The sequence below is a fragment of the Oryctolagus cuniculus genome, chromosome 13, assembly GCF_051225735.1.
Source record: "Oryctolagus cuniculus isolate XC-2025 breed Fujian yellow rabbit chromosome 13, ASM5122573v1, whole genome shotgun sequence".
In the NCBI taxonomy this organism is placed as follows: Eukaryota; Metazoa; Chordata; class Mammalia; order Lagomorpha; family Leporidae; genus Oryctolagus; species Oryctolagus cuniculus.
The window spans coordinates 51,337,038-51,364,492 of record NC_142879.1 but is presented as its reverse complement, the minus strand read 5'-3'; the positions used below and the strand labels follow the sequence as shown (position 1 = coordinate 51,364,492).

Here is a 27,455-nt window from a genome sequence, read left to right as displayed (position 1 = left end):
GGGAATCCTGTGACTGTTTGATAGGTCAGGAAACCGATCAGGGCATAGATGTGGCTGGGTCCTTGGCCCATTACTGAGCCTGACCCCGAAATATCAGAACTCCCCGAGTGCTGGGAATGGAATTCCCAGAGGGCTCCATGTTCACAACGTGGAGCACACAGATTCATTATGTGGTTCATGACACTGAATGAGTGGGGCTGCAGGCACAGAGACGTTCACCTTGGTACAGAGGAGGGTGGAGGCAGTGATCATATCATGCCAGCCAGAGCAGTCATTCCCTCTCTCCTGCTGACTACAGAAGAGAATTTGGGTATTACCCTGGACTTTTGCCCCACCCACAAATGCTAGCCGGAGCCCCCTAGCCCCACCCAATATACACTTCTGGATAACCCCTGAAGGTGCAGGTAACCCACTATACATTCCTAAGAGGAGATGCCACCAAGTGCTTATCCAGATACATAAAAATATGCAGAGAAATACAAGAAATGTGTACAAAGAAGACAATATAACTTCCCCAAATGCATACAATAATATTTGAATATTAGATGTGAAGATGAGGAGATTGATGAAATTCCTGAAAAGGAATCCAAAAGAATGATTATAAGATTATTCAAAAACACAAAGAAGCTAGTTACACGAGTTAAAGAAATCTGTGAATGATATGGATGAGACATTCTGCCTGGAAATAGGAATATTAAAGAAGAATCAAACAAATATCATAAATGAAGAATTCAATATGTCAAATAAAAATTAGAATAGAAAACCTGAACAACAGATTCAGGAAGGTAAAAGAAAGAAAACCCAAGCAAGAAGACAAAGCTTTTGAAATATATGTCGGACAAAAAAGAAGAATATATTGGAAAACACAAAAACAGGTTCAGGATCAACGGGATAAAGTCAAATGACAAAATCCACATGTCTTAGGCATTCCTGAAGCAATGGAAAAGAAGAATGACTTAGAAAATGTATTCAGTGTAATAATAACAGAAAATTTACCCGATTTGTACAAAGAGGTGGACATCCACATACAGGAACCCCTAAAATAGACATTAAATTAAAACTTTCAAAAATAAAACACAAGAGATTTCAAGATGACTGAATAGGGAAAAGGTGTACAGATTCTGAGGAGGGGAAGATAGCAGAAGAAAAGTTGAGGAAGTGGATTCTTAGGGGAGAGTTGGAGAGACGTTTGGAGTGAAAACTCTATAAAAAGAAGAGGAATGCTGTGGCGCAGCATGGGAAGTGTGGACGCACAGCAGTGAGTGGGGACACCACATACGAGTCTGGCAGCCAGGACGGGAGGAGACACCAGGTTCTCAGAGTGAGGTGAGGGCAGACTGGCAGCCCACACCACTGGTGATACTGCATCAGGGGGAAGTTTGCGGACCATACTGACCTTGAGTCCGGTCTGCAGTCCTAGCGGCGGGGCAGGGTACCCACCTACCCAGCTAAGGAAAAGCACATTTCTTTCTCCCCAACCCCCCAACAAGGGCAACTGGCAGCCAGCAGAGAGAAGGCACCATCCTGATACCAGTAGCAGCTGCCACAGCTTTCGCACACAAGATTTTACTGGAGGGAAAAAAGTTTGCACTTCCCAATGACTTTGAGTCTGGCTGGGAAGGTTGACAGGTGGATGGGCACTCACTTAAGATTGTGAGGTACCCCCATCCTCTCAGTCTATCGCAGTTTCTAGGGCTCAAACTGCAAGGCGGAGCAGCCGCTGGCAGCTGGCTCTGGCATTGACTCTGCTGTCTCCATGGACGAGGCAGGCTTGCCAGGCAGAGGGGATCCCCTGCATTCTGTGCCTGCAGAAATCCGGTGACTGCAGAACAAGGCGTGGAATGTAGCTGGGTCTCTGAGCAATCACCATCCCTGGCAGAAGCTCAGAGCTCCCTGACTGCCTGGGATGGGTCATTGCAGAGGGTGCTATGCTCTCACCGAGGACTACATAGATCTTTTGTGTGGCCCATGCACCAGCGTGGGTTAGGATTGTACCCACTGAGGGCTGACCCTGGGCACTGGTCACCTTGGAAGAGGAGGTGAGGTTGTGATTATGCTAACCGGTGTGATCAGACCCCCCACCACCACCACTGACAATAGAGGAGATATGGCATATCCAACTCGGGCGTCACTCTGGATTCCTGTCCCACACTTGAGCACTGACCAAAGTTCTCCGGCCTCCCCCAGTACAATCCTTTAGGTATTCATTGAAGGAGCAGACTTTCCACTAAGCTATAGAGGCATGATTCAAAGATAAAAGCCACCAGAGGAAGAAACAAATAAATATTCCCACAAATGCCTAAAAATAAATGGAAATTTAAGAAACAAGAATAAGGAAAACACATGACTCTCCCAGAGGAACACAACAACACCTCAATATTAAATGTGAAGGGGAAACAACTGATGAAATGCCTGAAAAGGAATTCAAAACAATGAGGATAGGCTTACTCAGAAGCAATGAGAAGCAAATTCATAGGTTAAAGTCATGCATACATGACATGGACGAAAAATGTTCCCATGAGGTCGAGATTTTGAAGAGAAATTAAAGTGAAATATTAGAAATGAAGAATTCAATATTTCAAATAAAAAATACAGTGGAAATCCTTAACAACAGACTTGGTGAGGTAGAAGAAACAATATTGGAGCTAGAAGACAAATATCTGGAAATATCTCAGTCAAACCAAAAGAAAAGAAAGAAATTAGAAAAATTAAAAACAATGTTTGAGATTTATAGGATACTATCAAATGACTCAACATACAAGTCTTAGGAGTTCCTGAACATGTGGAAAGAGAGAGTGGATTAGAAGGCATATTCAGTGAAGTAATAACAGAAAACGTCCATAATTTGGAGAAATAAGGGGACATTAAAGTATAGGAAGCATATAATAGATATGACCAGAAAAGATCTTCACCATGACTTATTGTAGTCAAACTTTCAACAGTAAAACATAAAGAAAATATTCTAAAATGTGCACGAGAGAAATACCAGATTACCTTCAGAGGATCTCCGGTTAGACAGCTAATTTCTCATCAGAACTCCAATATACTAGGAAAGAATGGAAAGACATAGTCCAAGCCTTAAAAGAAAAAGAAACTGTCAACCAAGAATACTTTAACCTGCAAAGCTCAAAGCTCTCATTTATAAATGAAGGTGAAATAAAGATCTTCCATAGCAAACAGAAATTGAAAGAATTTGTCACCACTCATCCACCCTTACAAAAGATGCTTAAATATGTACTACACATAGAAACACAGATAGTCATCACTATGAAAGAATGTGAAAGCAGAAAATCTCCTACTATTTATGGAAAAATAGAAAGACCATTACTTATCAATAATAACCTCGAATGTAAGTGGAATAACCTCTCCAATTAAAATATAAGATTGACTAAGATTAAAAAGCAAGACCCATCTATACTCTGCCTATAAGAAATATACACCCCCAACAAAGATATATACAGAATGAAAGTGAAAGCATGGAAAAAAGATATTCCTTACAAATTGGAATAAAAAATGAGCAGGAGTAGCTATCTTAATAACAATCAAAATAGACTTTAAGACAAAAACTGCTAAAGGAGACAGAGAAGGTCATTATGTAATGATTAAGGGATCAACTCAGCACAAAATGTAACCATAGTAAATGTATATGCACACAATGCTAGAATACTCAGTTATTTAAAACAAATAATTAATGGATCTAAAGAGAAACATATGCTCCAATACAATCATAATGGAAGCTTTCAACATTCCATTTTCATCAATGGACAGATCAACTAGGCATAAAATTAACAAAGAAACAACAGAGCTAATTTATACTACCAACCAAATGGATCTAATAGATATTTAAAGAATATTTCATCCCACAACCACAGAATTCACATTCATTGTATCAATGCATTGAACCTTCTCTAGGATAACCCATATGCTAGGCCATAAAAGAAGTCTCAACAAATAAAAAAATTTAAATCATAGTATTTTTTCTGGCCACAGTGGAATGAAGTTGGAAACTAGAAAATATACAAACACATGGAGACTGAACAAAATGCTGCAGAAAGAAAGGTAGGTCGTAGAAGAATTCCTCAGGTAAATAAAAAATTTCTTGAAACAAATGAAGGTGATAACATATCATTTCAAAACTTATAGGATATAGCCAAAGCAGTATTAAAAGGAAAGTTTATAGCCTATATCAGGCATGGAAAGTGAAGACACTGTGGCAAAAAATATCTTGCATGAAGGAACTTCTGTGAGTTTGACCCCAGTACAAAGAAGGGGCCATCAAAGAAGGATGTAATTTTCTCTGAAGGGAAGAGTGAACTTTCACTTTGCTTTTGGCCTTGACTAAATGCTGACAAAGTTTGTGGTCACAAAAGTCTTCCATAGCCTTGGAAGCTCATGGCAAGAGCATCAGGTAATCACTGACATCATAAATAAGAATTAATTGTTAAATTAACAACAGAAGTCACTATGTACTTACTCCCCATGTAGGACCTCTGTCCTTAATGAGTTGTACTATGAGAATTAACTGCAAAACTTGTTCTCAAAAAGTACTTTATACATTGTGTGTAAGGTGGGTGCAAACTGTTGAAATATTTATTTATAATAGAGTTGGTCTTCTGCATATAAAGTTAATTAAAAATGAATTTTAATCAAGAATGGGATGGGAGAAGGAGTAGGAGATGGGTTGGGAGTGGGGGTGGGAGGGTGGGTATTAGGAGAAGTACCATTAGATTCCTAAAGCTGTACCTATGAAATTTGCAATATTGAATAAAAGCTTTAAAATTTTTTTTAAAAAAAGGTAATAGCTAACTGAATCTAACCACACATCACATCATATCATCCACTCAGACCAAGAGGAGTTTATCACAGGGATGCAGCAATGGTTCAACATAAACAAATTAATAAACATGATACATCCAGTTAGCAAGTTGATGAATAAAAACCACATGGTTTTCTCAATAAATCCATAGAGAGCATTTGATAAAATACAAAATCTTTTCATGATAAAAACCTTAAACAAACTGGATACAGAAGAAACATTCCTCAATACAATCAAGGCAATATATGACAAACCCAATGCCAGCATCATATTGAATGGAAATGTTTCCACTAAGACCCAGAATCAGATAAGGATGCCCACTTTCACATAGCAATATAGTCTTAGAAGTTTTAACTCCAGTCATCACTCAAGAAAAAGAAATCGAAGTGATACAAATTGGAAAGAAGGAAGTCTAATTATCCCTGTTTGCAGATGGCATGACCCTATATGTTGGGGAATCAAAAGATTCTATTAAAAGAATGTTAGAACACATTAGGAGAATTTGGGAAATTTTCTGGTTATAAAGTCAGCACACAAAAAATCAATAGCATTTGAAAACACAAACAATGCCATGGAAAGAACTTGTAAGATCAGTACCATTCGCAATTGCTACAAAAAAATCTAAATTCCTTGAAATAAATTTAATCAAGGATGTGAAAGGTCTCTACAACAATAATTATAAAAAGTTAAGGAATAAAATATAAGAACACACAAAAATGGAAAAATCTTCTAGTTTTATGGATTGAAAAAATTAATATCATCAAAGTGTCCATACTACCCAAGTAATTCACAGATTTGATGGGATCCCAATTAAAATACCAAGAATATTTTTCTCAGAGCTAGACAAAAAGATGCTAAAATGCCAATGGCAACACAAGGGACTCTGAATAGCTAAAGCAATCATAAACAACAAAATTGAGCCGGCGCCGTGGCTCAATAGGCTAATCCTCCACCTTGCGGCGCCGGCAAACCGGGTTCTAGTCCCGGTTGGGGCGCCGGATTCTGTCCCGGTTGCCCCTCTTCCAGGCCAGCTCTCTGCTATGGCCAGGGAGTGCAGTGGAGGATGGCCCAGGTGCTTGGGCCCTGCACCCCATGGGAGACCAGGAAAAAGCACCTGGCTCCTGGCTCCTGCCAGGATCAGCGCGGTGCGCCGGCTGCAGCGGCGGCCATTGGAGGGTGAACCAGCGGCAAAGGAAGACCTTTCTCTCTCTGACTCTCTCTCTCACTGTCCACTCTGCCTGTCAAAAAAAAAAAAAAAAAAAAAAAAAAAAAAAAAAAATAAACAACAAAATTGGAGGAATCACATTACTGGATTTCAAGATATACTACAGGGCAATTATAATCCAAGCATCATGGTTCTGGCATAAAAACAGACATGTAGTTAAATGGAACAGAATAGAAATCCCAGAAATTAATCTACACATCCACAACAAACTTATCTTTGACAAAGGAGCTAACATCTCTCCCTGGAGAAAGGCTGGTTTCTTCAACAAATGGTTTAGGGAAAATTGGATCTCCTTGTGCATATGAAACAAAACACCTACCTTAAATATTATAGCAAAATTAACTCACATGGAACAAGGATCTAAATCTATGATGTTATACCATCAAATTATTAGAGAAAAACATTGGGAAAACTATGCAAGACATTGGCATAGGCAAAGACTTCTTGGGTAAGATGCCAGAAGCACAGGCAATCAAAGCAAAAATAGACAAATGGGATTACATCAAGCTAAGAAGCTTCTGCATAGCAAAGGAAACACTCGACATAGTTAAGCAACAACTGATAAAATGGGAGAAAATATTTACAAACTATGCATATGATAAAGGATTAATATCCAGTATATATAAAAACTGAAGAAACTCAACAACAACTGAAAAAATCTATTTAAGAAATGGACAAAACAATCCTATATAACTATGATCCTCATACTTTTTACTTTTTTAATGATAATTTATAGTAAATTAAGCCTATGATTATAGAGTGGATCGAAGTTATATCTTTGAAAAAATTAAAGCAAAAAAGAAAGGAAGAAAGATGGGGTATTGATGGAGGGAGAAGGGAGGGAAGGGAAGTGTGGTCTTCTTCTTAGAACTCTTTTTGAAATACTTGAAATATTTTCTCTTTATATTAATAATTTTTAAAAGAAATGGATAAAGAACATGAACCGGTACTTTTCAATGGATGAAATACAAATTTCGAATAGACATATGAGAAAATGCTCAGGATCACTAGCCAACATGGATATGCACATAAAACCACAATGAGGTTTTACCTCACCCCAGTTAGAATGGCTATCATCCAAAAATTGAAAAATATTATATGATGTGGAGAAAAGGTACCCTAATACACGGAAAGTAGGAATGGTACAACCATTATGGAACACAGTATGGATATTCCTCAGAAATCTGAAGACAGATCTACCATATGACCCAATCATTCCATTTCTGGGAATTTACCAAAAGGAAATGAAATTAGCATATGACAGAGTTATTTGTATCCCCATGCTTATCACAGATCAAGTTACAATGGCTAAGACATGGAATCAACCCAGATGTCTATCAACTGATTACTGGATATAGAAAATGTGATAAACAATGAAATACTACTCAGCCATAAAAAAAATGAAATTATGTCTTTTGCAACAAAATAGATGCAACTGGAGACCATCATGCTTAGTGAAATAATCCAGTCCCAAAAAGACAAATACCATGTTTCAGACATATGGTAGTCAACATAGAATAAAAAAAATGTATAAAAATGAAACTGGCATCTTACAATTTCATGATTGCATTCAGCCCTTGTCTATAGTCCCATGGAATAGTGGTTTTTCTATTTTTTACTTGTTGAACATTATGTTTAGGGGAGCATTAATCCTGTGATTATAAAGTAAATTGAAATTATGCTATTACAAAACTTAAGATGAAAAAAAGAAATTAATGAAGGAGGAGGGAGGGAGTGACAAAGAAGGAGGGGAGAAGAAAGTATGGCTATCTTCTTAAAATTTTATTTACTGGGGGCCAGTGCTGTGGCATAGTACACTAAGCTTCCGCCTGTGGTGCCAGCATCCCATATGAGCACAGGTTCCTATCCCGGTTGTTCCTCTTCTGATCCATCTCTCTGTTTATAGCCTGGGAAAGCAGCAGAAGATGGCCCAAGTGCTTGGGCCCCTGCGCCCTGCACGTGGGAGATCCGGAAGAAGCTCCTAGATCCTAGATGTGGATTGGCCCAGCTTTGGTTGTTGCAGTTATTTGAGGAGTGAACCAGCAGATGGAAGAACCTCTCTATCTGTCTCTCCCCCTCTCTGTCCATAACTCTACCTCTCAAATAAATAAATAAATAAAATCTTTAAAGAGATAAAATTGTATCTATTAAACACATGAACTATCTTGTCTTTATATTAATAATTTTAAAAATATAAAAGTGATATGTGACTCTTTAAAAGCCAAAATACACCTAAAAGATATATTTGAATGCAAATGCAATAAAAATTTTAAGTTACAGAAAGCATTGTATCACTTAGTTGATAACAATGTTTCTTTCTTTGCAGCATATAAGATTTTGATGTCTTTAATTGTCACTGAAATACATATTGTTATCTCTACAGCTGAGCAAACAGAAATCTAGATGATCAAATATATCACTGAAGGTCATACAGCAATAAACCACAGGGCAAGTTTCCAATTCAAACACAACTTTGAATTCTCTCCTCTTCAATACTAAGCAATGCTGCATACTTCTTTCTTATTACTTTTAGGTTGATTTCAAACTGATATAAATGCTGAAAATATTACAAAATATTTTCCCACTTTAAAGGCATTGCAGACACCCTGAACATACTCTGTCACTGAAATCAATGACTGAGAAACTCCTTTAGAGACTCTGATTGCCAATAACTCCGTGCAACATGGCAAAATGAAAAGTGAGTAAGGCACTACCTCTGCTCTCCAGGATGTCACCATAAAATAAAAGGGATAGTATGTCTTGCAAACGATAGATAGATACACCGTAGGAGAGCTTAGAGAAGAATAGGCATTATTCCCGAGGGGAGACTGAAGCAGGTTTCATTAGGAAACGGTTTAAGGTTTTGAAAGGAAGAAATAGGAACCCTAGTTACGTAGCAAAGGTGGCAGCAGGCAGGTGACCTAGGTGAAGCCTAGACTGACAAAGGAGTTAGATGCAAAGCTAGTTAGAAAAAAACAAAGTGCCAGGGATGCCACAGATTGCACTTCCACGATTTCTGACTTTTAAACAGTTTAAATGCAATGAAAGCCTCTCTTAGATGAGTGACTCTATCCTGAGCAGTGACCAAGTCATAGCATCTGGGTAGAGCCCTCTCTGACATACCACAAAGAACCACAAGAGACCTCAAGTTCTCAGGGATATTGAGGGAGGACTAATCCCAGAGTGTGACTTCTTTGGGATGGGGTGGCCACAGAGACATCCTAGTGTCTTCAGTGTTCCTTCTCGGGTTGTATGTAGGGAGTCCAATTTTTTGCTGGGTCACATCTTCATGTGCAGAGTTAACAAAAAGAATGGTAGGCGCCAACTGTGACCCAAAAACACACCAGACAGAACATGCCACAGTGTGTTGTTTCCTCCTCTTAACACTTCAGAGCAAAACAAATTAAAATAGACAACATATATAGAGGAGGGCCAGTACTGAAGGTTCTCAGGAAACACATGTGATCTCCCATAATCTAGGGCATTTAATAAGACATGGGAGAGATAATGAATTAAAACTTGGCCCCTCACTTAATCCTAAGGCATAGGGCTTAGGAAAATGTATAGTGATAGAAATTGAGTATTTTATTTATGATGAGTGCAAATTCCCAAAGAGACAGTTAATATCAAGACCCAAACCATGATAAAATGCTACACATTATAATCAAGCCTATGAGGCAAACCTTGCTTAAGGAAGCTTTGCTGAAATTGTGTGAGAGTTTGATGACAAATATCCAGAGCAGCCAATTTTGACCTCTAAAGGAAGTCCCATCAATGACCTATGACCTGAATCTCCAACATTTAACTGCCCCTGCTGAAGGCCACAGAGGATGAGTGTGGAGATGCATATGCCACCTGACCACCAAGTGTACCAGTGCACTCTTCTGCAACGGAATGGAATTTGAGTATTTTCACAAGTTTTTAGAAAGCATTTGTCAAAATAATTTATTTATTCTGCAAATGATACAACTAATCACCATTAGGTATATGCCAACACCAAAGCTTATTTTACCCATTCTGTTCTAACTTTACTTTCCTCAACATCTCCCAATTCAGATATGAGCATCCACCTCCTGTACTTCACAGTACCTGGAGTCATTCTATCAGCTCTCCCTTCACCTGAAGTCATTATTGGAGATTCCAAATGGATAGATCTCAGTGTTCTCATTAAATGGCTTGTTTAATCTTCCCAACAATCCAGGAAGGGAGTCTAACAGGAATTGCTCTGGATTTCCAGCTAATAAAACCCAGGCCTGGAGAACGGTCTTTCTAAGGTCACAGGTTTTTAGAGTTCCAAGAGCCTATGAGAGGCTGTTGCACTTGAACTTGGTTCTTCTGATCTCATGTCAATAATGACTTAGTCAAAAGACAGGCAAAAATCACCTGAAAGTGAGGGAATACATGAGGAGCACGAGTGCTGGGCTCTTTGATGAACTCTGTGCTCCAGGGCTTGCTGTGTTTTTAAGCAAGGGGGACACCCAACTCACATGGCACCTGCCTGGACCCATAAACATTTAATTTGTTATGATTCCCCTAAAATGATCCACTGTTACCTGCTCACATTTGAACTAAGCATCTTTACTGGGAAAAAAAGGAATAGAACCAGTACTGAAAAATAATCAAACTCTGATGATATTAAATGCCATACATTTTATCCTACATGACATCAGATCTTCTGAGGAATTGCAAACTCAAACCCACAGGTGGTCTTCATCTGTTTTCTGCTGCTATCACAGAAGACCACAAACAAAGTAATTTACAAACAGTAGAAACCTACTTGGCTCACAGTTCTGGAGGATGAGAAATCCTAGGATGTGGTGCTAGCTTCTGGGGAGGGCCTTTGTGCTGCATGGTAACATGGCAGAAGGGCAAGTGAGCACTCATGAACTGGGAAGGAAAGCAAGGCACTCCTCCTTTTAGCAGGAGCCCATTCCCACTGAGACTCACCCACTCGTGCAGTAGCACCCTCAGTGCATTCATGATCACCTTGGAAAGGCCCCACCTCATATTACTGTTACACTGGGGATTAGTTCCCAACGCATGAACCTTAACAGAAAAGGAGAGATCTTCCCCTTTGATGAGATTTCCCTCGGTGAGGTCAAGTTTAGCTGCTATGAGATTGGGCTTGCTGAACAAAGTGGGCACCTAAGGCAGCAAGCAAGCACCGGCCAACTTCTCCCCACCGCCACCTCCCCGTGGAAACTGCTTCAACTAGAATTTGCCATATTCTGTCAGTTTTGTTGATTTCTTCCAATCACCATGAATTCCTGAGATAGCCAAAAGTATTTCCTGTGAGCAGAGCCCTATGGACTATTTGCAAGTCAAACACTGAAGATGGCCTCAAATATTTCACAGAAGGGGGAACATAATGCTGAACACATGATTTTACACAAAATGTAAATTGCTGGGGCCACATTTATGGCACCGTGTGTTCAGCTGCTGGTTAAGACACCTGCATTCCAGGACCAGCGCTGTGGTATAGTAGGCTAAGCCTCCACACGTGGCACCAGAATCCCCTAAGGGTGCCAGTTCATGTCCCAGCTGCTCCTCTTCCAATCCAGCATCACTGCTGATGGCCTGAGAAGGCAGTGGAAGATGGGCCAAGTACTTGGGCCCCTGCTTCCACGTGGGAGATCTGGAAAAAGTCCTGGCTTCGGATTGGGTCAGCTCCAGCCATCGCTGCCATTTGGGGAGTGAGCTAGTGGATGAAACCCCTTTCTCTCTGTCTCCCCCTCTGTCTATAGCTCTACCTCTCAAATAAATAAATAAAATCTTTAAAAAAAAGACACCTGCATGCCTTATGAGTCTTGGTTGTTCTATTCCCAATCCAGCTCCCTGCTAATGTGCTTGAAAAGGCAGTAGAAGATGGCCTAGATATGTGGGTCCCTGACATCAAACTAGGAAGCCTGGGTGAAGTTCCTGGCTCCTTGCTTGGACTAGATCAGCCCTGGCTGTTGTAGCCACTTGGAGAGTGAACTTGTGGATAGAGATATCTCTCTCTCTCTCTCCCTCTCTCCTAGAGCAGGGGCCTGTGTGTCTGTCCCTCTCTCTGTGACTTTGCCTTTCAAATAAAAAAACTTTAAAAAAATGTAAATTTCTCCTATCAGCTTGACAAAAGGTGCTATTTGGTGAGACTAAATATAGAATTGGACAACAACCAGACCACATAAAAAATAAAATTCTGACACACAACCTGCAGCCACTTTCCCAGAACGACTCTTCTATCTACAAAATGTGTCTAGGAAGCCGGCTATTAAGCACTAACCCTCTACGACAACCAATGTGATATATCTAAGAATGATTAATAACTGACAGCCTCCCTAAGTTTTGTCCTCTCTTCCAACTTAAGACCAGTTGGCAGAAATCAAATATGCTCCCCTAACCAGTCACACAGGATGCTGGCTTCTAGCCGGCCGTCTCCTGCTTCTCCCGGCGACAGCCTCCTTTCAGGGCGTATACATGAAGTCTTCCCCCTTTTTCCCCCACTAGGAAGCTCCTCCCTGCTCCGCCTGCCTTTGAGCCTCTGCCAAAACAGAAGTGATGGTGGCTGACTGGCCTGCTGCAGCAAACTCTGAATAAACAGACTTTATTTTCTCTCATTGGGTGAGTCTTTGTTTATTTTCATTCTGGGTAACATCATCTTGGAAAATGCTTTACTGGGTCTACTATTTTCCTGAGCCATCTGTTTAAATCATGAACTCATGAACATTTTTAGAGAGAGGAAAAACAGTGAAGACAGTAAAGAAAAGAAGTATTTTGGCTGATGTTCCCAGCTCCTGCCTCTGCCCTGGATTCCATTCTTCTGTAAAATGTTGAGGGCTCTCTCTTGAACCATGGCCTTCCCTTCTGTTGCCTTCCTGTAGCTGCAGACAGAGCAGCACCCAGAGGTGCTCAAGCCCCCAGGCTGCCCTCTTATAGACACAGCTTCTGCTGTTCCGAGTCAGCAAGGGGAGCCCTTGGGAGGCAGCTCCTGGGCCTCTGTGACCTGACCTGTTCTTTCCAGTGACATGCACTCTTCAGAACCCACATAAGAAACTTTAAACTATTTAATAATCTTATTGATATATAATAAAAGGTGAGTTGGATATAAGACATTTTATTTTAGAGTGTATCATTAAAGATTATATAGTAAAGTTAATTTTAAATATAATTAAAATACCATTAATAATCTATATGTGGAATTCTTACTTTTCTTTGACAATTATTAGTCTATTTTACTTATTTTAATTATGTAAGAAAAGGATCTTTTCTCAAAAATGTAAAATGAGTTTTATATTTTTACACTTTTAATTGAGTGCCACATATTAGTTTGGGAGAAGATAAAATTTAAATAAGTCCTTTAAATTTTGAAAAAAAAATGAATTACTAGATATGTGGCATTTATCCATTTTGTGTTTATCCAGAAAATCAAGTGTATTTCCAGAATGTTGCTTTTCCCCTAAATCATAAGTGCAAAGAGATTATAGCCTACCATTTAAATACATTTGTCTACAACAAGAGCATTTTGGGTTCGCTTTTTAATCTTTCTAAAGGACATGCAAAATTGGATAAAACCATCTTTTAACAAGCGGCTTTTGGGACACCACAGATATTCTGATAGGCTCTATAAAACAAATGATTGCTTGGACTGTTTGTTCCTAGGAAAGAGAAAACAAGAGGGCATCGAGAAGAAAAATACAACACACACTGAGAGGAGATCCAAAGGTGTCCAGTCTAATAACCAAGCAGAAATCTCTGCCAGACATGGGACAATCCCTTCACCACGCTCCCTCATCAGCCAAGGGGGCCCAGTCATTGGATTGCCAAATGAGCACTGTAAAATCTAAGGTCCAAGGACCACCTAGTGTCATGAGAATGAGCAAAGGTTGCTTTCTAGATGGCACAAGAACACCACACCCAACTGCTCAAGCCAATGGCTAGAAATCAGAACTTACTGACATCCCACTCACTTAGCCCGGGATCCCTGCTTTCCTGATGTTTCCCATAAGTGAATCAGTCATTTGCCTTTGAACTTAAAGTGACTCATATCCCACCTACATATTGCCAGTTGTCTGCCTCCACCACCTCCCCTCAACCCCTGGTTCTTCACTCCTGCCTCCCAAGATCTCCAGGGAAATAGGACTGCTCTCCTGACTCTTGGCACCCCACTTCTCAGAATCTGTAAGCAAAAACCTTTGAGCTTCTTTCTTATGGTGACGCTGCATTGAATTTTCATCTTCCACTGGAAGAACCAGGGCCTGCCCTAGGCTTGATTTTCCTCAAGAGAAAACAAGGTCAGGGTCTCAGCATCAAAGAGAAGGTCGGACAGGCATAAACTGGACACAGGCTGTCCCAGAGTCACAACGGTGTCGCCAACAGAAGAAAAGTTTCTGATGTGCGGAACCGCTGGTCATGGGTCAAGTGATGAAGCCTTGGGTGATCTGCCAGGGAAAACAGTATGCTGTGAACCAGCACACTATCAACACCAACACCCAGCTCCCCTCCACGTCCAATTAGGGCAGGCTGCCAGCCGCTCTGGTACTGCAACACTCATTTAGCTAGGGTTCTTAAAGCAGACAGCCAGGTGAATTAAACAAGGAAGTCTCCGCTCAAGGACACTTCTGTGGCAAAGATAAGGGGGCAGTAAGACCAAAGAGCTGCTGCAAGATGTGCCCCGAGTCCAGGGCCATCATCAAGGCTGCAGGAGGAGACTTCTCATCTGTGGTGGGCATTGGGGTTGGCACACCATACAGGCGTGGAAAGGCGTAAGTCAAGAGTCCATCTGCATGCCACCCTCACGCCCAGCAAGATGACTAGAAATGAATCGAGTAACCCAGCAACCCAGCTCTCTTCTGGCTGGTACAGTGGATCTGACCCTCATGGAACATTAAAGAGAGCAAGATTTTTTAAGATTCTGGTAGTCACATCATGCCCAAAGGTTCCAAATGAAGGGATTTGGTACTGTAGCTGGATATCAATATTTTTAAATTTCCCTAGTTGAGGCTGGCGCCGCAGCTCAATAGGCTAATCCTCCGCCTGTGGCGCTGGCACCCTAGGTTCTAGTCCCGGTTGGGGCACCGGATTCTGTCCCGGTTGCCCTCTTCCAGGCCAGCTCTCTGCTGTGGCCTGAGAGGGCAATGGAGGATGGCCCAAGTGCTTGGGCCCTGCACCTGCATGGGAGACCAGGAGGAAGCACCTGGCTCCTGGCTTCGGATGGGTGCAGCGCGCCAGCCGTAGTGGCCATTTGGGGGGTGAACCAACAGAAGGAAGACCTTTCTCTCTGTCTCTCTCTCTCTCATTGTCCACTCTGCCTGTCAAAAAAAAAAAATCTAAAAAAAAAATTTCCCTAGATGATTTTAATACACAGAGAAAAAAAAAAAAAACACCATGAGGTTGGAGGCTACATGAGTTCAGAAATAAAAGTATAGAGAATGACTCCAGGGCTACAGATTTATAGTCTTTCTGTGAGGGTTGGAAAGAAAACAGAAATATGAAGATGGACAAGACTCACTCTACCACTGTAAGGGAATTCCAGCAAGCTTACTCTGAAGCATAGGGCTGCCTCTGGCGTCTGAATCAGGGAGGGTACCTGGGCTCTATTAACAGTTTCTGCACAACTTTTATAGACTATTTAAATCTGACCTTTATTTTCTGCCAAAATAGCAGGGTTGTGTTTGTTTAGCTAAAGATCTTCACATCTAGTCAATTTTCAAAGGTCACTAAGAGGTCCGCCAACATACAGTGAGGCTGCCGTCTGGTCAGCTGTTGCAGATGGTGTCCGGCATCCAGAAGTTTACGTGTCACTGAATGCCACTCTTAAGTGTGCGCCATCTTGAATGCAGCCCCGCTGAGCTATGTGACCTCTCCTGGCCAAGCTCTGCTGTAGGCAAAATAAATGACTGGTGATTATCTGAAGTCACCAAGCCTTGAACTTGTGTATAATGCAGCAATATATAATGTTGTCTGGATGTGGCGTGTTGTTGGAACAAAACCCTAAAATCAGAGGCATTGGCTTTGTGACCACAGAGTAGGCAGAAGCCTAACAGGCATTTGCGAAGGCTGGTGAAATTAATAGGAACACTTGGATTTGGATTGACCTCCTGGATTAGGCCCTACAGCCTAAACCAAATGGAGATACTCATGCTAAAGTTCTACTCCACCAAACCAAAGCTGTATATAAAAAACTATATGTGGCATTCTGAAAAATGTGGGGGGGGGGGGGTAGGGAGAGAAAGTCAAAGCCCCAGATTAGCCATCATTAGGTAGCATGATGAGGCCACTTTAACCTTTACAAGAAAAGTAACTTGAAACAACCAATCCATTGTTTGTTATGTTTCATTTTCCTCCATCCTATTCTATTTATAAAACCAATTTCTTCTACTCAATTCATCAGAACGTTCATTTCATTTTATGGAACAAGGTATTGCCTGATTCTAGAATCACAAATGAAAGCCAATTAAGATTGTAAAGCTATTTTTTCTGTAATTTTCTCTTTTGATAAGGCTACAAGAAAAGCAAGAACACTATTATAAAATGGTTATTGAAAGCTGGAGGAAAGCGGATCCTTTCAATGACAAAATGGCACTCAGGTATCAACTGAGGGGAATATAAAAGAGTTGCTTATAAATTGAATCCCAGACTCAAAGAGATTTGCAGGCAGAATATAGAAGTCCCCACTGGCTTCTTGTCACTGTCCATGATAAAATGTAAGAGAAGTAGATGAACTAAAGAATAAACTTCTAAATTTAAAGGAGCTAGGATCTGCGAGGCTTGGAAAAACAACAACAATTTCTTTATTTCAGTTTCTCCAGATACCAAATCATTCCCAAATTAAGAAAGAGCCTTGGCCGGCGCCGCGGCTCACTAGGCTAATCCTCCACCTGCGGTGCCAGCACTCCGGGTTCTAGTCCCGGTTGGGGCGCCGGTTCTGTCCCAGTCACTCCTCTTCTGGTCCAGCTCTCTGCTGTGGCCTAGGAGGACAGTGGAGGATGGCCCAAGTGCTTGGGTCCTGCACCCGCATGGGAGACCAGGAAGAAGAACCTGGTTCCTGGCTTCCGGCTTAGGATCAGCGCAGAGCACCAGCCATAGTGGCCATTTGTGGGGTGAACCAATGGAAGGAAGACTTTCCTCTGTCTCTCTCTCTCACTGTCTAACTCTGCCTGTCAAAAAAAAAAAAAAAAAAAAAAAAAAAAAAAAAAAAAAAAAAAGAGCCTCAGGCCATGGATCAAATTTAGGATCTGTCTATGTATCCAGGACAATGAATCATAAAGCTTTCAAAGGGCTCACAAATGTCAAGGACATCCCTTTGGGTGCTTTCTATTTAATAGGACTTCTAAGGATCTCAAGGGCACTGTCCCTCAGCATTCTCATGGCAGGGTCACAATAGGGAAATCTTCTCTTAGAGAAGTTTGCTATTGTGGCTTTTGTCTAATGGAGTGAGAGTCTGCTACTAAGAAGGTCCTGAAATATGAGAAAACAGCAACATCACTCCAGGCAGAAGCTGCAAAAGAATGATAACCACACTGCAGCCAGTATAGCTCACAGGGACAGTCCACTGAGACCACCGTTCACCGAAGAACATAAAGCGTAGTCAGGAAACACGGAGGTCAAGAGGTTACAATGAACTCAGGTCATCCTTCATCCAATTAGGGTTCAATTTTCTTTGCCAATCAAAAGGCTAAAAGAGAAAACCCAGGCTCATTTGCAATGTATGTTCCATCTTAAGAATTTTCCCTGGGATTCTAAAAAGAGAGTATTTATACTGGAACAAGGAACAGCTCTGCCGCCTGAATTATGTATCTCCTCCCTTGGGCTTAATAGATGCTCATCCACCTGTATTCCTGGGAAAGATATATTGATAGAGAAAGGCAAAAACTCTAACTCAGAAGCAAAATTGTGTTCAATCTTCTTTTTTTTCCCTCTTAGCAAATGGGGTCATAATTCCAAGTAAATGGCATGTGAAGCTGTTAAAAGCCAAGCCTCACATTCACATTGCGATGTTCTATTGGTTGTAAATAACATGCATGACTGCGCGAGGGACCAAATTGCTCATTAGCAGCCAACATTAGTTGTTTAATGATCTGAGGAGGAGATGCTGCCAATTATTGTATTCCTTCTTAAAATACCATTTAAAACCCATACATGTAATTATTATACCTTTTGTAAAATTTTTATGATTCCTCAGAAGTTGACATGCTGTGGGTTCATTCATCCTGTAAAACTCAGAGAACTTTTAAGGCCATATTGCTACATTATTGGATTAAAAACCCATAGATCTCATACACTGGGAGGTGTAGACTCTAGTCCCTTATCTGCCAGTTCTCAACCAACTGAGTGAACTTAGCCAAAAAAACACATCACATTGCCTCAATCTCTCCACTTGTTCATGGAGATCATAGTTTCTCTCCCTCTACCCAATAAAGCTACTATGAATGTCAAATAAAATAAGAAATACAGAGAAATGTTTGGAATCACTTTTTAAATGACAGGGTAAGATACTACTTCCAGGGACTTTGGCTTTCAAACTATTAATGAATGGAAAAAAATAATCCTTTAATAACAACCAGAATAAGGAAGAACAATGATCTCCCAGGAAATCTCCAAGCTCTACCACTAGAATTTTAAAATGAAAACATCAACTTGTCTCATGCTCCCATTCATTCTTCACCCTAAAAGCAAGGGTTTGATCATGTAAAATAATTCTCATAGAACATCTATAGACACACACTCTACATAACATCTGCTAGAATCATACAGCACATGCACTACAAAGTCTTGTAACTCTTAAAGAAACAGAAACCAGAAGTCCACAAGATGTCCTATTTTGTGCACATGTGTATTCTTATGCATTTTACCCAATCCTTTATGAAGAAATCATACTCCCCATCTATTTCTTGAGTTTTAGTAAAACTTCTCACAACTTTCAGATGTCCAAGTGTGATATAAGTAAGGGTGCAATAACACAATGCAGTGGTTCTCACTATTTTGGTTCATAGGCCTCACTGTCTCCTCTACTTCCAGTTACCTGACACAGCAAGCATCTTCGCTTCAAGCAGTGCTGGGAGTTGGGTTTCAATATCGTTCACTTTCCTCCTCAGAGTGCCGCAGAGTTTCTCACTCATACACACCTACAGGGGGAGAAAGAGTCACCGTCACCCTCTGCTCAGCTACGTGCAGAAGGTCACACACCTCCAGGTCAGAGATTTTTAGGTGTCTAAATAACTAACAGGGTGATATGGAGTAACTGGGGGAGAGCTTTTAACAAGGAAGCAATAAAAAAAGAAGGATGAGAGCCGAGATGGAGGAAGGAAGGCCAGGGCAGGGGAAAGGGAAGGAAGGAGGAAGGAAGACAAGAGGGAGCGAAGGCAGGCACTGGCATATGCTAAGCCTAGTTCTTCTTCCCTTTTACCGCACCTGAACATAAAACTGACAGAGGCTAACACAACAGAGAGAAATCACCAACTGAAATGACTTCCTAATTCTATCTCCTCCCTCTGGGGGCCTTTGCTCTCTACTCACGTCTGATACACTCTTGCCCTACATGGTTTAGTTCACTCACATTTTCAGGCTCTCTGTGCAAACTTTTGGAGGGAAAGGCCCTGCTGATCACCTGTTCCAAAGAGCAACCTCCCCTGGCCCTACTTGTCTAACCCCCCTGCCTTGGTGGCATTTCCTCATAGCACACTCTCCTGCTGACACACGATTTGTTATTATTTCTTTGTTTTTACACTGTCTATCTTTGCTGGAACACAAGCTCTGTGAGAACAGGGACTTTGTTCTATGCTTGCATGTAACAGGCAGTAAATAAAGAAATGGCCACAGAGATCAAGGTCAGAGTGGTAGGTAAATTTAATTACTAACAGACGTCGTTTGGGGAACTTGGAAGGCAGATACTTGCTGGGAAGTCACATTTGGAAACAGGCAAATAACTGAGTGAGGTTCATGGGTTGCATCATTTATTTTCCCATGGGACTCCAAGCACTTGTTATGCTTTTATTTTATTCTTGAAGAGTAGTACAAATCATAAATTCCAAATTCTTTTTCCCAAATACCATTAGGTTATCTTTCATTTTGTTTTAGGCTAAACTCTCACATTTTTCTTTTGTTTATACTTAGAACCTCATATCTACCTGTTACCACACTCAGATTAATGAAAAGCATAAAAATCTTCCTCTTGACAAGAACACACAGCACAGATTGAATAATAATGAAAATATCTGGGGAGGTAGCTTGGGGCGTCCACAAAGGATGTTGCCTAAAGCTTCACTCTTTTCTTGTCAAAAATCTGAGATCTCATTAAAAACTGGAATTAACCCAGTTAGGTTCACAGAGACCAGAAAAAATATAAAATTCAATGTTCCCAGAACAATCTAGGTCTTGCTAGATAGGATCAATTTTAAATGTTTTCCTTTCTCAGACAGATCTGTGTTTATTTTTAGAATCAAAGCAGACCTCACCCATCCTGCCTAAAATACTCCACTATTTCTCTTGTGGACTTATATGTGATCTTTTCCATTCGGTGGCTGTAACTTTCCAATCTCTTTGTAAAACTCACTCTCGGGATGAAGACAAGAATTTGGTGGCCTCTAAAGCAAAGCCTGCACCAGGAATGCTCAGCATCTACATGTCCAAAGTGATTAATCTTGAAAGCCCTTCAAGAGTCCCGAGATTCACCAGGATGTCAGAACTGGGAAGGAAAAGGAAGACATCCTGGACACCTTCCCTCCAGAACCAAATCATGACTTGACCTGATGACTGGCACATCCCATCCCATCTCATTCACCTAAGAATGTCATCAGAAGTCCGAGGACATTTACATTAATCCTGTAACACCTCCTGTAATTTTTAGTCTCATCCAATCTCTGTTTAATAGTTATGATTTTAGTTAGAAGTAGATGTTAATCATAGCTGAATCAGTTTCCCCGTTGTTGAACAAATCTATCTTTAAAGCTGTCACTATTAATATGAAACAGTCTTTCTAAATCTCCATAATAAATTGCAATGCACACTCTTTCAGTCTGTGGTGGATGTAATCCAATATCTACCATCTACAGATATCATTTATTTCCAACTATTTCTTCCATCTCATTTATCCCATAATTAACTTTGCTTTAGGTAACTCATAAGAGATAAAGAAATAAATTGACTGAAAGGAAGGCTCCATCTCCCTCTGTGGGTGGAATCTACAGACTATCAGACTGTGTGTGTGTGCGCGCACACATGCATACTCAAAAATTGCACATGAGTGCCTAACTCATTAAAGAAAGAAAACTGTCAAGCTGAAATGCTTACCTCCTGGTAATGCATCAATCTAGTCTACAGTGGAGTTCTGTGTGATTAGAAAGTTTTGCTTTAGTTATCTATAGGCTAATATACACTGCTCTACACACATTAATATATCTGCACATGGACATGCTTATCTATACATACATATATACACCCCAGAAAAATATTTATTTTCTTTTATTTAGAAATAAAATTAGACTCCAAGGAATTTATTAACAAATGGAGCCTTTATAGTTGCACTGAGAAATGTAACTATTTAGGGATCTGTCCTAAACAGGACATTACCTATTTAATTTAATTGACTATAAGCTCCCAGAGAACAATGGAGAAGTGTTCTTTCTCTACACAAACTAAGGTTTCAAATAGGAGTCTAAATGGCATATAAAATAGGTAAAATCACTCTCAAGCCAACTGAACAACATTGGGAAACAAATGCAATCATCTGCTATCTCATTTCCACTGTGAGGAACCTCAACACTGTCTACTGGGAGGAAACACTCCATTTCTCAGATGATGCGCATCCGGAAAGTCTTTTCAAGCAAAGGCATTCAAAATGCACAACAGCAGTCTTTCCCCAGTCCCTAACTTGAAAGCTCCTACTGAAGCAAAGACTAAACCAGTCCATTTCTGGGCTAACAATAAGTCAAGATCTCCACCATGGACAGCAGCCCAGCCCAGTCTCCTGGCTCTTCTGGCTTATCTGTCTGACCCACAACATGGCCTGGAAAACTCTATGTTACTTCCACAGTCCAGGTGTTCTATGATCTGGACTTAAAGTTAAGCCGAAAGAAAACTCTTCCTAGACTTCTTTGGAAAATGGAAACATAAATGTACTTACCTTAGCAGTGATTTCTTTAAGTGACAAGTTGAGGGATTGTATCCTATCCTGGAGGCTAGAAGAATTAAAAAGAGGACATTGGTCTTCTTGGTAAAAACAGTTTGATAGCGACACATATAGAAATACTGCAAACAGTGGGCCAATGACCGAAGCAAACTGTCTAGAAAGATGATGCCAGACTGGTTCCATTTGATTAGCAGAATTAATATTCTGCTAATAAAAATCTCTTCACTCCCTAGCTATGCCACTTACACTAAAATTAAAATCTGCTATCATTCCAAGAATGCACATTTATTGATAACAAGGGGCACAGCCCAGATGTACCTGTTAGTAAAGGATTAAAATTTGCATTCCTATCCTCGTCTTCCTAGAAAGATGGTCTACACAGAGTAGTGACTTGAGTTTATTCTGTAATTCAGCCCATGTATACTGGGTGTCTTCTGCACTTACCACTGACATAATATATATAGGAAATGCATATACTTAAAGTTTAGCTAAAATAGGTGTTTTAGGTTTTTTCCTGCATCTTTTTGTCCTCAGCACTTCTCATCTTGACATATTCCTTGTTTGTTTCATTTTTCTATGTAATTTAAATTCTACTAGGACAGCACTTGTCTGCTGTGTTCATTCCTATATCCCCAGGGCTTAGAACAATTCCTGGAACTTATTAGTAGGCATTAAGTTTACATTTGTAAAATGAATTAATCCACACAAATAAGATTCAAATATTATTCTTGAGCTTTTCCCTAGTGAAGGGAGAACATATGAAAACAATCAATCAGAATTCAAAGCAAGACATCCACATTATTGTGAGGGGGCTAGAAACACCACACAAGGAGGAAACTCCTCCGTAGCTGTCACGTGCAGATCCTTGTCTCCGCATGAGCAATGGAGACAACCGCTTGTGGGAAAAGGTAGAAATGAGGGCACTGGTGAGCAAACCTGCTAGAAGATGTGGGAAGTGAGCAGGGCCTCAGAGGAAAAAAAAAACCAGGAGGGAGAAGGAAATTCCAGAGAGAAGATGACGCTAAATGGACCAAAGGGTTCACACAGGTGAGTTGTGAAAGAAAAATTAAACAGGGGAATGATGATCTCTACAGGAGAGAAAGAGGGAAAGAGGTAAGGGACTATCTGTAATGTGTGTTTCTTTATTTAGGGAAAGACGATCAAAGTAAATATTGCAAGTGAAGTACTGGGTAAATAAGAATCTGTATTATGTTTGGAATCTTTACAGTGAAAATAATTTTAAAAGAATTTCAAGGACAAGCTCCACTCAGTATCAGATATCGCACTAAAGAGTTTTTTGCTTTATTCAACAAGGCAATGGGGCATTATTCAGTGTATGCACAGTTGAGACATAGGAAAAATGTTTCTATTTTGTGGTACATTAATTGGACGCCTCTGTGAAAGATAATATGGAAGAATAAACTCTGAATGTGACAAAACCAGGCAGGCCCTTTCAGCAGAAAGCCAGGCCTGAGGACTGAGAGCCTGAAGAGAGTGAGACAAGTGAGGTTGTAGGTTCTGATGATGTGGAGAGCAGTGAGAAACCTGCTCTACAGCTTCTCTTTTCGTCACGCATTCATGTGCACACTCATTCTCCCAAGATCTACGGGGTACCCAACTAAGTTATGGACTTAGCATAAAGACACGGTCCCTGCAATCACCACTTGCTACTGCTAGAAACACAAGGAAATGTTGCAGGATAGAGAAGAGGAGTGGTTACTGAAAAAAAAAAAAAGTCTGAGAAAGAAAAAGATCAAAGTCTGGCATAGTGCAAGCAAGGGTTTGGGATGCAGGGTAATAGGAGAGGCTTTTATAACACAGGTTGCAGAGTGTCAAAACGAAGTTGACAATTTTCTGATTTTTTTCTTGTTCTCCAACTGCAAGAACTGTCTCTGGATGCTATCACTTTCACAAATTTGTGATTCATGGGTGCAAGCAAAGCTGCTTGAATTTTAAAAGCCCAGGAACTGGTGCAATTTTATGCTCATGAGTTCCTTCTATTTTAGACCTGCTTCCAACAGGGGCAGGTTGTCTAATCTAGCTGCAGTGAACACAAATGGAGGAGGTAAGCACAGACAAAAGCACAGGACACGTGGCATCAGATTCTTCTGAATTCAGAGTCACGTCTGATAAAAGATAGTGTGCTCCAGGGGAACACTGGAAAATATCTGGAATCCTGCACCTTGGAATCCCGCACATCAGATTCAGAATCCTGCCTAGAGAAGTTTAGACACTGAATGGATGGAGAAGGTACATCTGAGTATCATACTGACATGGGGAGTAGGGCAAATCAAACCAATGCTGGGGAAGTGGGACTGAAGTGTCAAACATGGGCTTGGACCGGTTCTTCCTCTGGCTCTAGGAGCAGCAGTTGCTCTGGACGGGTGTGCCTACTGTCAAAACTCAAAAGCTTCCTTCAGCATAAACGCACTTTAACTCACTGGGCCCATGAGAGTCTATTCAGCTAATATATTTTTATAAATAGCTCACCACATATTAGAACCTATATGAGCATGTAATAGCATATTATAAGTAGGTGTTCCCCATCATACACAAAGACTAGTTCATGCATTAACAATTAAGATAGAGAGGGAGCAGATCTTACTGACACTGAAAATTTACCTGATCCAAATAGCCATGCCTTTAGCTAATGCCTAACATACCAAATAAAAAATAGGTCAAGCACCATCTTCCCAGGGGTGGACACAGTTCATTGGCCTTGGCTCAGATTTGATCCTATCCCAGAAAGAAAATTAATCTCCTCTCAAACATCCATGTTAGAGGGAGGAAGCAGTGATGCAGATAATTGAATGCACTGTTTTATACTTGATTTGATTTATATTTAATTTATTTAATTTATGCTATATTACTTTTTGCAGTAGATTTACCTTCCTAATTATGTTTTGCTCAGGCTAATATTAACATTAGCTGCATCCCTGGGGTATACACAGAATGAAAGCAGTGGGGGGCATAAGAATATGAATATCTCTATTATGCTACTGGTTCTCAAGGTACTTTTAGAGTAGAATTCTCTCAAATGAAATTTTACACAGAATTGTCATATATAATGCAGATAATAGGAGATCTGTACTTATTAGAGTGGGTAGCTGGCCCAAGTATGTCACAATAACTGTCCACACACATTCAGTGCTACTGCTAATCACACTGTGGTCCTCAAGCCATACCACCAAATTGGACCACTTCACTGTTAATAAGCAAAAGTTCTATGTGCTTCAATGATTAAAACTAACCCTCCTGTATCTTTAAGCTTGCAGATTGCTCATGACAAATATGAACTATCCTCTCAGATCAAATTATGGTGCACCCTGGAAAACCTATAAGTTATTCACACAAAGTAGCAGATATGTTTTAATAACCACACCAGACCTAATTTATTCAAATGAGTACCTTCATTCAAAGCAGCTGCTCTTGGAGTAAAAATCAAACATTTATTGAACACTTACTATGTGCCAGATACTCTTTCATATTCTTTACATAGATGAGCATCTTAAATTTCTATTATAATGTTAACAAATAAGAACTATGGTTACACTTTCAGACAAGAAAACCCAAGGAGAGGAAGGCTTAAATGACTTGTCCCAGACTGACCAGCTGGGAATTGGAGGAGTCGAAATGGTCACCCAGGCAGTCCAGCTATCTGCTCTCCTAACCACTAACCCATGTTGCCTCTTCTTAGAATTTGTGTACTTATTTTAAGTACGCTATCATTGCCCAGATTGATTTTTGAAATTCTATTTTAGAACTGCATTAAATTTATAACACAATACATACCTTTTTTATTATTAATACACTAATATTTTTTATTCACAAACTGGCATTCAAATCATGTGACCCAACTTCACTCCAATAAATGAAACTTTAGAAAAGCTAAAATGATTGATACAACTGTCCTGCAGAAAAAGCATATCAGGGACAGATGGGCCTGGTGCTAATAGGAGTGAAAAGAAATTGAGTGGACAGGGTTCTGTTACTGGCAGAATTGTGACCCCTCCCCTAAAATTCATAGATTTATATCCTACTCCACAGTACACTTCAGAAAGTGATTGTACTTGGAGATAGAGTCTTTAAAAAGTAATTAAGTTGGGGCTGGCACTGTGGCGTAGCAGGTAAAGCTGCCGCCTGTGGTGCCGGCATCCCACATGGGTGCCAGTTCGAGACCCAGCTGCTCCACTTCCGATCCAGCTCTCTTCTATGGCCTGGGAAAACATTAGAAGATGGCCCAAGTCCTTGGGCTCCTGCATCCACATGAGAGACCTGGAAGAAGCTCCTGGCTCTAGCTTCGGATCAGTGCACCATCCGGGGAGTGAACCAGCGGATGGAAGACCTCTCTCTCTCTCTCTCTCTCTCTCTGCATAACTGTGACTTTCAAGTAAAATAAATAAATCTTTTTTAAAAATTAATTTAGTTAAAATCAAGACATTAGGTGGACCCTAGTCCAATATGACTGCTGTCCTTGTAAGAGGAGATTAGAACAGAAACACACAGATGTAAAACCCGGTAAGGATACAGGGAGAAGATACCCACCTGCAAGTCAAGGAGAAAGCCTTAGAAGGAACCAGAGTTGCTGACATCTTGATCTCAACTTCCAGCTTCTAGAACTGTGAGAAGATTAACTTCTATTGTTCAAACCACCCTGTGTATGTTCCATTATTATGGCAGCCTCAGCAAATGAATGTATGTGGACTTTTCAGTTTTCAGCAGTATGATTAGTTATACATGTCACTAAGAATCTACATGCTGCGGCTGGCGCTGTGGCACCGTAGGCTAAGTCTCCACCTGTGGCCCCAGCATCCCAAATGGGCACCAGTTCATGTCCCAGCTGCTCCTCTTCTGAAGCAGCTCTGCTATGGACTGGGAAGGCAGAAGAAGATGGCCCAAGACCCTGGGCTCCTGCATCCACATGGGAGACCCAATAGGCTCGGCTCCAACCGTTGCGGCCATTTGAGGAAGGAAGACCTTTCGCTCTGTCTCTCCCTCTCTAAATGTACCTCTCAAATAAATAAATATTTTTTTAAAAAGACTCTACATGCAAATGCTTCATGGTCCAAGGGATAAAGGTGGCCACTCCATGTGACAGCAGTGAGACAACAAAGACAAGATGACTCTTACTTGACTTTGTTTCCATCCCACCCAATGGGGCACAAAGAGCTGCTACAATAGATGTGTGCACAAGGTAGACATTCTTTTCCATAGCTAGGAGCCATCAACAGGAAGAGTGGTTAGACAAAAGCTTTATATGAGAACATAGGTGATAACAAAGAAAAAAAAAAAGATTATGGTACCTT

At 40.6% G+C, this 27,455-nt stretch overlaps 1 protein-coding gene across 1 annotated transcript in view; it reads right to left on the bottom strand.

Annotated features, from left to right (window-relative positions):
• DISC1 (DISC1 scaffold protein) overlaps window positions 1–27,455 on the bottom strand; it is a 360,091-nt gene that overhangs the window by 227,972 nt on the left and 104,664 nt on the right. The window contains exons 7-8 of the mRNA XM_008268257.5: window positions 22,144–22,198; window positions 19,045–19,147 (exon numbers count right to left, since the gene is read on the bottom strand). Coding sequence (XP_008266479.2) covers window positions 19,045–19,147; window positions 22,144–22,198 — 158 coding nt within the window. The remainder of the gene's footprint in view (window positions 1–19,044; window positions 19,148–22,143; window positions 22,199–27,455) is intronic.